General features: G+C 35.4%; 1 protein-coding gene across 1 annotated transcript in view; it reads left to right on the top strand.

Moving 5' to 3' along the window:
* LOC123507699 overlaps positions 1-10,687 on the top strand; it is a 26,099-nt gene extending 15,412 nt beyond the window's left edge. The window contains 7 exon segments of the mRNA XM_045260842.1: positions 3,322-3,465; positions 3,864-4,069; positions 4,772-4,897; positions 4,899-4,971; positions 5,232-5,361; positions 6,641-6,798; positions 7,391-10,687. Coding sequence (XP_045116777.1) covers positions 3,322-3,465; positions 3,864-4,069; positions 4,772-4,897; positions 4,899-4,971; positions 5,232-5,361; positions 6,641-6,798; positions 7,391-7,981 — 1,428 coding nt within the window. The 3' untranslated portion in view covers positions 7,982-10,687.
* The last annotated feature ends 3,004 nt before the right edge of the window (positions 10,688-13,691 follow it).

The raw sequence follows: 13,691 nt of genomic DNA on the forward strand, positions 1-13,691 counted from the left end.
TGTTATTCTGTTTTGTTTTCTATTTATTATTTTATTTATCTGTTTTTTTTTTAAGTACGATAATTACCCGCCGCGCTGCCTGTTTTGTCTTTATTTTGATTGATTTATTGATTTTTCTTGCTTTTATTTTGTTATTCTTATTTTTTATTGTTATTATTGTTATTCTTGTGTTATTTTGTTTAGTTTGTTGTTGTTGTTGCCACGTACGATAATTAGCCGTCTCGTTTCCTGTTTTTATCTTTTTTATTATTTATTTATGATTTATTTTTATTTTTCTTGTATCTTTTATTATTTTATTACTTTTATTATTGTTATTGTTTGTTTTTATGCGTGTTTCGTTTGTTGTTGTTGTTTTGTTGTTGTGTTTGGCAGGTACGATAATTATCCATTGCTTCCTCTGTTTGTTGTTTTAATCATTTTTTTTCTTGTATGTTTTCTTGTTTTTATTTTTATTATTGTTATTGTTTGTTTTTATGCGTGTTTCGTTTGTTGTTGTTGTTTTGTTGTTTGTTTCTTCTTCTTCTTCTTCTTCTTCTTCTTCTTCTTCTTCTTCTTCTTCTTCTCTTCTTCTTCATCTTCTTCTTCTTCTTCTCCTTCTTCTTCTTCTTCTTCTTCTTCTTCTTCTTCTTCTTCTTCTTCTTCTTCTTCTTCTTCTTCTTCTTCTTCTTCTTCTTCTTCTTCTTCTTCTTCTTCTTCTTCTTCATCTTCTTCTTCTTCTTCTTCTTCTTCTTCTTCTTCTTCTTCTTCTTCTTCTTCTTCTTCTTCTTCTCTTCTCTTCCTCTCCTCCTCCTCCTCCTCCTCCTCCTCCTCCTCCTCCTCCTCCTCCTCCTCCTCCTCCTCCACTTCACTTCTGATCAGCTTTTGACATTTAAAAATAAGAATCTGAAGGACGCTCTGCTCTCTCTCTCTCTCTCTCTCTCTCTCTCTCTCTCTCTCTCTCTCTCTCTCTCTCTCTCATTTTCCCTCTTTTTGGCGTCTTTCCTCTTAAATCTTTTACTTTTTTATTTTTTCCTTTTTCCTTCATCCATTTCTTTTCTTTCTCCATTTTGTCATTTATTTATTCATTTTTTTATTATTCCTCTCGTTTATTTTCATTTTTTAACTCGTTTCCTTAAAAAATTTTCCCTTTTCTTCTTTTTTTTCCTTTTTTTCCTTTTTCTTTCAATTTTTATTTATTTATTCAGTTTTTTTTAATATTCCTCATTTTTTTCATTTTTTTTTATAATTCATTTCCTTATTTGTTTTTCTTTTCCTTCATTTTCTTCTCTTTTTTTTCGCTTTCCTTTCCAAAAATATGACTTTTCTCCCCTTTTTTCCCCTCATTCCTTCTCATTTCCACAGTAATTTCCCGTTTCCTCTTATTTCCTCCCCTCCTTTCCTTTCCCCTCACTCCTTCTTCTCCTTCCCTCCCTTTTCCCCTCTCACCTTTCGTAAAATCCACCTTTTTCCCCTCTTTTCCCCTATTTCTTCCCTTCTCAAGATATTTCCCCTCCTCTCTCTCTCCCTCTCTCTCTTTCTCTATTTTCTTCCCCTAATTTGTAATTCCTTTTAAAATTCTTACGTTTCCATCACTTTCCCCTCTCTCCCCTCACTCCCCTCTCCCTCTCTCCTGCCAGTGAGAGGGAGAGGGGAGTCCTGCCCTCTCTGGCGCCATCGGAGTGGAGTTCCTATTGATCTGAGAGAGAGAGAGAGAGAGAGAGAGAGAGAGAGAGAGAGGGAGTAGGGGAGTAGTGGTGAGAGTGAGGGAGACTTCGGGGGGTTGTAGTCAGATTGGCGCCACGCTCTCTCTCTCTCTCTCTCTCTCTCTCTCTCTCTCTCTCTCTCTCTCTCTCTCTCTCTCTCTCTCTCTCGTGGTTTTGAGGTTAGTTTTCGATTTATGGTTTCTCTCTCTCTCTCTCTCTCTCTCTCTCTCTCTCTCTCTCTCTCTCTCTCTCTCTCTCTCTCTCATGGTTTGAGAAGATTTCATTTAATTTTGGACCGGAAAGAGAGAGAGAGAGAGAGAGAGAGAGAGAGATTCTTGTCACTTATCTTACCCGAAATTTGAAGTTGTAATCTGAACTCTCTCTCTCTCTCTCTCTCTCTCTCTCTCTCTCTCTCTCTCTCTCTCATGATACACCGAATTATTATAAGAAAAAAAGAAAAAAACAAAGACAGACATACATACATACAGACAGACAGATAGACATAGACAGACAGACAGACAGACAGACAGACATATTTGTATAGATAGATGATAGTTTAGCATTGTTTACACGAGAGAGTGAGAGTAAAGAGAGACCTATTCTCTCTCTCTCTCTCTCTCTCTCTCTCTCTCTCTCTCTCTCTCAGTAAGGTGATACTATAATGAGAATCTAATGATATTTTCACCTCTAATAGATTGTGATCTTCCCTTCTTCTTCTTCTTCTTCTTCTTCTTCCTCTTCCTCTTTTCATTGGTTCTTTTTTCTTTTTCTTCTCTTCCTCTTTTCATTTTGGCTTCCTCCTTTTCTTGTCTTTTCTTTCTTCTTCCTTCTTCCTCTTATTCTTTTCTTTTATTCTTCCCTCCTTCTCTTCCTTCTCCTCCTCTCTTTTCATTCTTCCTTCTTCTTTTCCTTCTCTTGCTTTCTTTTCATTCTTTCTTCCTCTTTTTCTTGTCTCCTCTTCCTCTCTTTTACTTCTTCCTTCCTTCTTTCTCTTCCACTTTTCTTTCTTCTTCCTTTTCTTCTCCTCCTCTTCCTCTTTTCATTCATTCTTCCTTCTTCTTTTCCTTCTATTCCTCATTTGTCCTTCTTCCTTTAGTAAGTTCTGAACCTCCTTTTAACTCAGAACCTCTAAACAATTCTGAACATCTTCCATGCAATTTGAACCTCTTTAACTCAATCCAAACCTCTTTAACAGAATCCAACCCCTTTAAACTCAACCTAACTTTCTTTTACACAATCCAAACCTTCTTTAACCCAATGCAAACCTCTTTAACAGAATCCAACCCCTTTAAACTCAACCTAATTTTCTTTTACACAATCCAAACCTTCTTTAACACAATGCAAACCTCTTTAACAGAATCCAACCCCTTTAAACTCAACCTAACTTTCTTTTACACAATCCAAACCTTCTTTAACCCAATGCAAACCTCTTTAACAGAATCCAACCCTTTTAAACTCATGTAATCCTTTTTCTTAACCCATTCCAAACCTCTTAACTCAATCCAAACATAAAACAAAATCCAAGCCTTTTAAACTCAACTTAATCCTCTTTCAGGCCAATCCAAACCTCTTTAACAGAATCCAAACCTCTTTAATAGAATTCAAACCTCTTTAACAGAATCCAACCCCCTTTTTCCAGACGCTGGGTGACTGGATGGTGCTGAAAATGTCGCCCAAGAGGAGATTCAGCCGCCTCATGAAGTTTTTTGGCAGCAGTGACTTCTGGTGCATGGCTTTCTTCCACGAGCTCAGTGACATCAAGACAGAGGGAACCATTATCAAGGTGAGAGAGAGAGAGAGAGAGAGACTTTTTTTTTTCTCTTTCATTTTCCACTTTTTTTTTTTTTTTTTCCTTACTTTTTTTTCTCATATTTTCCACTCAATTTTTTTTTTTCTTTTCTTTTTTTCTCTCATTTTTCACTTTTTTTTGAGACTTTTTTCTCTATCATTTTCCACTTTTTTTCTTTTTTTTTCCTTACTTTTTTTTCTCTTTCATTTTCCACTCTATTTTTTTCTTTTTTTTCTCATTTTTCACTTTTTTTTTTTTTCTTAGAGAGAAAGAGAGTTTTTCTTGCTTCCTTTTTTCCTTTCTTTTTTTTTTTTTCATTTTCTATTTATTTTAGAACCTAACCTAACCTAACCCAGTCTAACCTAACCTAACCTAACCTAATCCGTCCCCAGGTGTTCGAGGACAATGGTGCGGTGGTGGAGGTGACGCTGCAGGTGGTACAGAGCTACACAGATTCTTATGTCCCGCTGGGTATTATGACCGGCCCCTTCATGCCCATCTTGCTCGACCCGGCCCAGCTCAGCGCCACACAGGGAATTACCATGCCAGGTCACTCCCCTTCCAGTGACCTCTATCTTGCTGATATGGCCACGCACAGGTATGGGGTCACTTGTGGATATATGGACATTATTTTATTTATTTATTTTATTTTATTTTTTATTTATTTATTTATTTTTTTTTTTTTTTTTTTTTTTTCTCTTGATTTTTTATTTTTTTCATTTTTTGTTCTATTTTTTTTTTTTTTTTTTTTGCTTGTTTTTTTCAGATTCTCATTTAATTTTTTTTTTTTTTTAGTTTTTTCCAGGTTTTCATTTGACTTTCTTCAATTTTTTTATTTGTTCTCATTTGATTTTTCCCATTCTTTATTTGGGTTCTCATTTGATTTTTTTTTTTTCATTTATTTATTTCTGTTCTTTGATTTATTTTCTATTTTTTTTATTTTCTGTTCTTATTTGATTTTTTTTATTTCAGTTCTCATTTGACTTTTTTTTTCTTATTTTGGTTCTCATTAAATATTTTTTTTCCAGGATTTTATTTCGGTTCTCATTTAATTTTTTTCAGCTTTTAATTTCATACCCCTTATCAAAAAGAAAACAGAAACAAGCTCCATTATTCTACACCATTTCCCTCTATACCCCTTGAAAAAATAGAAAAAAACTTGCTTATTCTACTTTACATCTTTTTATTTAGGAGAGAGAACAAACCAAGGAAAAAAAAAGTAAAAAAATGGCCCACTCGAATGCTGGTTCTCTATTTCACTGGAGAGGCTAAACTATTAAACTCTTTCTTTTACCGACAGACTGATCAACGAAAGCAACACCAACAAATCGGTGGAGCTTTTAAACGTAGAGGTGACACACTCCAGGCACTTGTCCATGTCTTCCATCCGTGTCCTTGTCCCACATGACGGCAAGGAGACGCTGGTGGCTCGCACACACCCTGGATGCCAACACTCTGCCATCGCCGGCTGCGCTCAAGTGCCATGATGGGGAGACGCAGGTTAGGTTAGGGTTAGTTTAGATTTTACCCCTTGAGTACCGTGATGTGTTTCCATATTTATTCTGCTGACTATTTGGTGATTTTACACGGATTCAGAGCGTATATGGAGGATTAGAATAGTGAAGAGTGGCCATTAATCTTCTGACCTCAGTAGTCCCTTCCTGGTGTCAATAAAATGGTCTAATTGTACATAAATCTATTGTAACCCAACTTAACCTAATCTTACCTAATCTAACCTAACCTAACCTTTCCTTCCCCAGAGTTACCAAATGCCAATGTGCGACCACAATGCCGGGGAGCGAGCCATGGTCATCAAGACACACCGAGGGGACTGGGCGGTGCTGGTCGGGACCTGGAGTGGGCTGAGGCCTGGCATTCCTGGGACTAGAAGTAAGTGTGCTTGGTCGGGGAATGGAGGGACTATTTATCTATCTTATATGTCTATCTGTCATTCTATTTATCTATCTATCTATCTGTCTATCTATCCATCTATCTATCTTTTTATAATTTTTTCATGGGGTGGGAGGATTTTTTGGGTCAAGTCAAGTTAGGTTAGGTTTTCTATTGATTATTTCCCAGCTGGGGTAAGGACAGTGGACCAGTCTATCTATCTGTGTATCTATCTATCTATCTATCTATCTCATCCTTGACTATCTATTTTCTATCATTGTGCTTTGATCTAGAAATTGTTTACATGATGAGAGGAAGAAAAATAAGAAAGTACGTAGCTAAATTGAGTTCCGTTTTGCTGTTTACACTACACCTCATTCTGTACTGTTTGTTTTCTTTTGGTATGTTATTTTATTTTTGTTTGCATGATGACAGAGAAAGATCATCAGAGAATTATTTGATTTAGTTCCATTTTGCTGTTTACATTATAAAGATATCTCACTCTTTATTATCTAATTTCATGTCAGTATGTTTTCATTTTTCTTTGCAAAGCTAAACAGGGGATTTAAGATTAATTTGATAGTTTTTTTTGTTGTTTACACTACAAAAATATTTCATTCTTTATGGTCTGTTTTCTTTCATTATGTTTTGATTTTTGTTTGCATGATGACAGAGAAAGATCAACAGAGAATTCGTTGATTTAGTCCAATATTGCTGTTTACATTACAAACATATCTCACTCTCCACTGCCTAATTTATGTCAATATGTTTTGATAGAGAAATTGTTTACATGAAGAAAGGAAGAAAATTAGAAAATGTAAGATTAATTTGATCCTTTTCTCTTTTTTGTTGTCTAAATTTGATGTCATCCTTTTTTGCTGTTTACACTATAAAAATTATCATCACTAAACTAAAAAGATAAAAACAAATCAAACTCCTTTTTTTTGTGGCCCTTAAATTACCTTCACCACACTCTAAACACACAAGACAACACCACAGCACCACAGGAATCCATCTTGTTTTTGCCTTAATTTACCTTATTGAACTTAAAATGAATATAATTCCTTCTTGTTTTACCCTTAAACTCCTCTAAACTCAAAACATGCAAACCCATCTTGTTTTGCCCTTTATTTATCTTCACCAAACTTGAAACACACAAGACAACACCACAACATAACACCACAAAACCTCACCGCACCTGACCACACCACAACGCAACACCTCACCACACCACAACACCAAAGCAATCACCAATTTTCACACAACTTCTCTGTGGCAGTGAAGCGTGGTCAGCCTGGGAGTCCTGGGCAGCTGGTAGTTCGCTTCCACTGTCCACCCTCGGCCACAGCAGTCACCATGATCCTGCCTTACAACCAACAGTACTACACCTTCAACATGCATGATCTGGAGATTGATATGAGGAATGGAGTGCTCAAGGTAAGAGTTAACCAACCCCTTCAGTACTGGGATGCATTTTCACCTTGAGTTTAGATTAGATGATTTTATTGACATTAGGAATGGTCCATGGGGGTCAGAAGATTAATAGCCAGAGTCTTCACTATTCTAATCCCCACATGAGTTTCTGAAGCTGTATAAAGTCACCAAATAGTCACCAGAATGAATATGGAAATGTGTCGTGGTACTGAAGGGGTTAATAAGAAGCAAGAGATAAAGGAAAGAAGAGTAAGAGGTGATGGGAAAAGAATAAGATAAATGAGAGAAAGGGAAGAAATGAGAGAAAATAGAGATAAAGAGAAGTAAGAGATGTGGGAGAAGGAGATAACAAACAAATAAACATTAGGACAGGTACTTGAGATAAATGAAACAGTCCTGCCTTGAGGTGAAATAGACTGAAATAAATGTTAGGACAGTTACATAGAATAAGAGACAATCCTCCTTCAGGTAAGACAGACAGAAATAAGCATTAGAACAGGCACTTAAAATAAATGAGACAGTTCTACCTTGAGGTGAAATAGAGAGAAATAAATGTTAGGACTAGTACATAAAATAAAAGGTAATATTTCCACAGGTGAACGCTGGGACGGAGGAATGGGTGGAGAACATAGCGCTGGGTCTAAGCATCACTGTCCTGCATGTATTGTGTCAGCCACGCATAGCCGAGGAAATGATGCAAGACACTGTGGATGGTGCGCTGGGGAACGTACCAGACACCCTGACGTACCCTCGCCGCATCCCAGTGGAGAACCTGAAGATGCTGGGAGCTATGGGGTTCTTCTGCGCTGCGGCCCCAACCAACGCACATAGGAGAAACGTCAACAATACTGTCAACGATACTGTCACCGCCACTTGTACTTCCCACATTGTCACAGGGAATATTGGAGCTGGGTGTGGCGCGTGTGGTGGGTGTGGCGGGTGTGGCGGTGGGGAATACTACATGACCTTTCTAGGCTCAATGAGTAACTGGGTGAAAGGTAGCGACATGGGGACCTCTGGCGACACAGGAACTGATTGCCACGCTGATGCTGGCTTTGATCCGTTCACTCACATGTTCTCTAGTGATGGTGGTGATTGTGGTGGTGATGGGGCTGCGTGTGGGGGGGACGGGGGTGGGTGTGGGGGCTGTGGGGGCTGTGGCGGCTGTGGTGGGTGTGGAGGTTAGTGGATAAGCTGTGGTTGATCTTTGTGTGCCTTTTAACTCCCTGCCAATGTAGAGCTGTGTGTTTTGCAATGCTCTGGGTGGTTGTCGTGGTTTGTTAGCTCTCCTACGTTGGTGACACTTGCAATGCTCCTCAGTGATGGTCTTAACAGGGCCTCTACATCCTCACAGTGCCAGCAGGTGGGAATACATGGCACCCTTTAACCTCTTGAGCACCATGACGCATTTCCATTTTCATTCTGCTTACTATTTGGTGATTTTATACAGCTTCAGATACTCATGTGGGGATTAGAATAATGAAGGCTCCGGCCATTAATCTTCTGACCTCCATAGACCATTCCTGATGTTAATAAAATGGTCTAATCGTACATAAACCTCAAGGTAAATATATGTCCCAATACTGAAGGGGTTAAACAGTGCCATGTGTAGGCTTGATGGCTTCGTGCAGCTTTTTTGGTTTTTGTATATTCCTGTTACTTGGGTGTTTTAGAAGTCACTGTTTGTAAGAAGGGAATATGAGGAAAAGGTTTATATAAGATTTAACGCTAATCTTTTAATTAACTTCAGTACATTTCACTGAACAATAAAAAAAAAATGTTCTAATGATATTTTGAGGTACAGTTTGTTAAAGGTGATAAAAGGGGATATTTGTAAGAAGAAAACAAGAGGAAAAGATTTATATAAGATCCAATGCTGATCTTTTAAATAACTTCAGTATGTACATTTCACCGAACAATCAAAAAATAATGTTCCAGTGATGTTCTGAGGCACAGTTTGTTAAAGGTGATAAAAGGGGATATTTGTAAGAAGGGAATAAGAGGAAACATTTTTATAAGATCCAACGCCAATCTTTTGAATAACTTCAGTACATTTCACCGAACAATCAAAAATATATTCTAATGATATTTTGAGGCAGTTTGTTAAAAGTGATAAAAGGGGATATTTGTAAGAAGGGAATAAGAGGAAAAGGTTTATATAAGATCCCACGTTGATCTTTTAAATAACTTCAGTACATTTCACCGAACAATCAAAAATAATGCTCCAGTGATATTTGAGGCACAGTTTGTTAAAGGTGATAAAAGGGGATATTTGTAAGAAGAAAACAAGAGGAAAAGATTTATGTAAGATCCAACACTGATCTTTTAAATAACTTCAGTACATTTCACTGAACAATCCACATAATGTTCCAGTGATATTTTGAGGCACAGTTTGTTAAAGGTGATAATAATAAAGGTGATAAAGGTGATGTTTGTAAAAAGAGATAAGAGGAAACATTTTTATAAGATCCCATGCCGATCTTTTAAGTAACTTCAGTACATTTCAGTGAACAATCAAAAAATAATGTTCCAGTGATGTTTGAAGTACAGTTTCTTAAAGGTGATACAGCCAATGCACAAAGTATCAAAGTGAGACTTGTTGCTATATTTATAAGCCCTGATAGTACCCTTGACTTTCAGAACCCTTTGCTGTATGAGACAATGTTCAAACAGGGTATTGGGGTGTTTTGATGCACTTTTTTGTGGAAGATGACAAATTTAATGCACAAAATATCATAGTCAGACTGCTCCCACATATATAACTTCCTTAACCCCTTCAGTACCATGACACTTTTTCATATTCATTCCTCTTACTATTTGGTGATTTTAAACAGCTTCAGAAACCTTTGTTAGGATTAGAGTATTGAAGACTCTGGCCATTAATCTTCTGACCTCCATAGATCCTTCTTAAATCTAAATAAAATCATCCAATCATACCCCAAACTCATGGTAAAAAATGCCTTCCAGTACTGAAGGGGTTAAATATACTCTCAAATTTCAGCACTGCTCACTTTGAAATAGAAAAATGTATATATTGTAACATTTTTTGAGGCACAGTTTGCAAAAAAATGACATAATGCACAAAATATCAAAATGAGACTTCCTTCATTTATAAAACCTTGAAAAAGTGGAGAACATTTCACTTTAAAGTAAGCAAAGTGTTCTAGGAAGGCGTTCTGAAGCACAGTGTATGAGAGAGACACAGATAACGCACAAATATCAAGAAATTGCTCTCCTACACTTAAATTTCAATCTAATATCACCACATAATAAAATAAAGCTCTCAGAGGGTAATTTATCAGCACAGTTTGACAGTTTGTGAGAAAAATTATATAGAAGATGTTAGTTTGTGGAAAAAATTAAGCAGTTATATAGAAAATGTTTAAAACGAGACTTAATTTTGAGTCTTTATCACCTCATAATAAAAAATAAAGCTTTCACAGGGTAATTTTTCAACACAGTTTGTGAGAAAAATGACACAATTATATAGGAAATGTTAGTTTGTGGGAAAAATTAAACAGTTATATAGAAAATCCTAAAACAAGACTTATATTTAAACCTCTCACCTCATAATCAAAATAAACCTTTCACAGGGTAATTCATCAGCACAGTTTGAACGTTTGTGAGAAAAATTATATAGAAGATGTTAGTTTGTGGGAAAATTAAGCAGTTTTATAGATGTTAAAACAAGACTTAAATTTCAATCTAATATCACCTCATAATAAAAAATAAAGCTTTCAAGGGGTAATTTTATCAACACAGCTTGTAATAAAGATGACAATTATATAGAGAATGTTAGCTTGTGGAAAAAATTAAGCAGTTATATAGAAAATGTTAAAACGAGACTTAAATTTTAATCTTATATCACCTCATAATAAAGATAAAGCTTTCACAGGGTAATTTTTTTCAGCAGTTTGACAGTTTGTGAGAAAAATGACAGTTATATAGAAAAATGTTAGTTTGTGAGAGAATCTTGCAAGTTATATAGAAAATGTTAAAACAAGACACTTTTCCCAACATTTATAAAACCTGCAATGGCCTTTCTTCACTGTACTTTTCACTGTAGAATGAAAACAAAGGTATGGAAAATGTTAACAAGACATTTTTCCCAACATTTATGAAACCTGCAGTAGTCTTCATTCACTGTACTTTTCACTGTAGAATGAAAACAAAACTCACAGGGTATTTTATAAGCACTAATAGGGGGGGAAAAAGTGATATAATGTGTTAAAAGTGTCCTAAACAATGCTTTCTGACATTTATAAGTGAAAAAAAACTATGCTAATTAAAACACCATAGAAAAATCAATGTCCCTCAAAACGTTTTCTAGCTAAATAATAAAATAAAAGTGTTGGACAAAGTAGAAAATATGAAAATGAGCCGTTTTTATATGACATCTTGAAACAAAATTGTATGTTAATGATATGCGTTAAAATGACAATGTGTAATGAAGACAGGTGGTGAAGGAAATGCACGATGTAGGAGAGGCATTCTATTCCTTGCTACCTTCACATTGGCTCCTTCATATTCCTTCATAATCCTTTTTTTTCCATTTTCATGCTTCTTTATATCTTTTAATTCTATCCTCATACTCTTTTTCTACTTTTTCCAGCTCCATTCTTTTTTTTTTTCTATCTTCCTACTCCTTTCTATCTTACTCTTTCTTATTCCTTCTTTTTATTTTCATACTTCTTTATATCGTTTTATTTTTTCTTCATACTTTTTTTCTATTTTTTCTACCTCCATTCTCTTTTTTTTTTTTCTATCTTCCTACTCCTTCCTATTCCTTTCTATCTTACTCTTTCATATTCCTTCTTTCTACCTTCCTACTCCTTCAAATCCTTACTTTCTACTTTCCTACTCCTTTTTACCACCCTTATACTCCTTCATATTCTTCCTTTCTACTTTCATAATTTTCCTTTTTACTTTCTTACTCCTTCAAATTCCTTCTTCTACCTTCACAATCTTTCACTCTCCTTCTTGCTACTCTTTTATCATTTTCCTTTCCATTTTCATAATTTTCCTTTCTACTTTCATAATTTTCATTTCTATCTTCATAATTTTCCTTTTCATTTTCATAATTTTCCTTTCTACTTTCATTTTCCTTTCCATCTTCATCATTTTCCTTTCCACTTTTGTAATTTTCCTTTTCATTTTCATAATTTTCCTTTCTATCATCTTACTCTTTCATACTCCTCTCTTCTACCATTCTGCTTCTTCTTCCCCCTCCTTTCTATCTTCATAATTCTTCATATCCCTTTTTTTATTATCTTCATCCCTTTTTTTACCTTCATATTTCTTTATATCCTTCCTTTCTACCTTCACAAACTTTCATATCTTTCCTTTCTATCTTCTTACTCCTTTATATTCCTCTTTTCCACCTTCACATCTTTTTTCTACCTTCATATTCCTTCATACTATCTTCCTACTTCTTCATATCCTTCCTTCCTAATTTCCTATCTTCCTTATTCTTCACACTCTAAAGAAAACAGCTGCAAAACTAGCCAAAACAGCTGTGAAATTAGCCAAAACAGCTGTGAAACTAGCCAAAACAGCTGCAAAACTAGCCAAAACAGCTGCAAAACTTGCCAAAACAGCTGTAAAACTTGCCAAAACTGCTGTGAAATTAGCCAAAACTACAAACCCACTGTGAAATTAGCTAAGGATGAAAGGATGAATCACTACCTCCCAACCAGTGTTCCCTCCACCACCTCCTCCAACTTGTCACCGTGTCCTCACAGTGTCCAAATGAATCGTCCTGTATAACTAAGCCTTGAAATTGATAATGGTGTGGAAAATGCATAAATGAGGTGTTTTTTTTGCTTTCATAGGCCACATTTATTAATTTTTTTCACAATTTTGAGCTCATAATGGTTAAAAATACATAAATTAGGTCTTTTTGGGAAGATGCATAAATGAGGTGTGTTTTGCATTCATAAGCCACATTTAATTTTTTTCACAATTTTGAGCTCATAATGATTAAAAATACATAAATTAAGTGTTTTTTGCATTCACAAGCTAAATTTATTACATTTCCAAAATTCTGAGCTCTACAAACGATAATGATTAAAACAATATGCATACAAGAAACTTTTTTTGCATTCATGAGCCAATTTATTATAGTTTTCCATAATTATGAGCTCATATTGGTAAAAAGTGCATAAAAGATGTTATTTTTTGCATTCACAAGCCACATTTATTATATTTCCCACAATTCTGAGCTCACGTTGGTTAAAAAATGCATAGATGAGGCTGTTTTGGCATTTACAGTCCAAATTGATTATATTTCCCACAATTTTTAGCTCAATTCATAAAGAGGCCTTTTTTTTAATTCACAAGGCAAGTTTATTAAAATTTCCCACAATTCTTAGTTCATATTGGTAAAAAATACATAAATGAGGCAATTTTTTACATTTATAAGCCAAATTTATCACATTTTCCCACCATTCTGAGCTCCAGCAGGGACAGGGTGGTGCAGGAGTGTGTCTGTGTCTTGGTGAGCCACACAGCACCACACAGCACTGCCGCCGTGCCTCATGCCACACGCCACTTGCCTTCACTACTCAAGAAAGACAACTCAATGTTTATTTTGCCCCTCTCACTGCACCACATTTGTTTATGACTTGTTTTGAAGACACACATGGGAGGCGGGTCTTGTCCTTTGTTATTTAGGAAAGGAGGAAAGTAAGTGTTGAAATAATTATGTAAGTGTTGAAATTATTGTGTTTTCTTTTTTATTTATTTATTTATTTTTTTTTTTTTTAATTCTACTGATACAATATTCTTTTTATTTTTTTTGTATTGATTTTTCTCTTTTTTCGAAGCTGTGATGAAAGTAAGTGTGGAAATTATTGTGTTTTGTTTTGTTTTTATTTTTTTTTTGTCTCATTTTACTG

The sequence above is a fragment of the Portunus trituberculatus genome, chromosome 3 (assembly GCF_017591435.1).
Source record: "Portunus trituberculatus isolate SZX2019 chromosome 3, ASM1759143v1, whole genome shotgun sequence".
In the NCBI taxonomy this organism is placed as follows: domain Eukaryota; kingdom Metazoa; phylum Arthropoda; class Malacostraca; order Decapoda; family Portunidae; genus Portunus; species Portunus trituberculatus.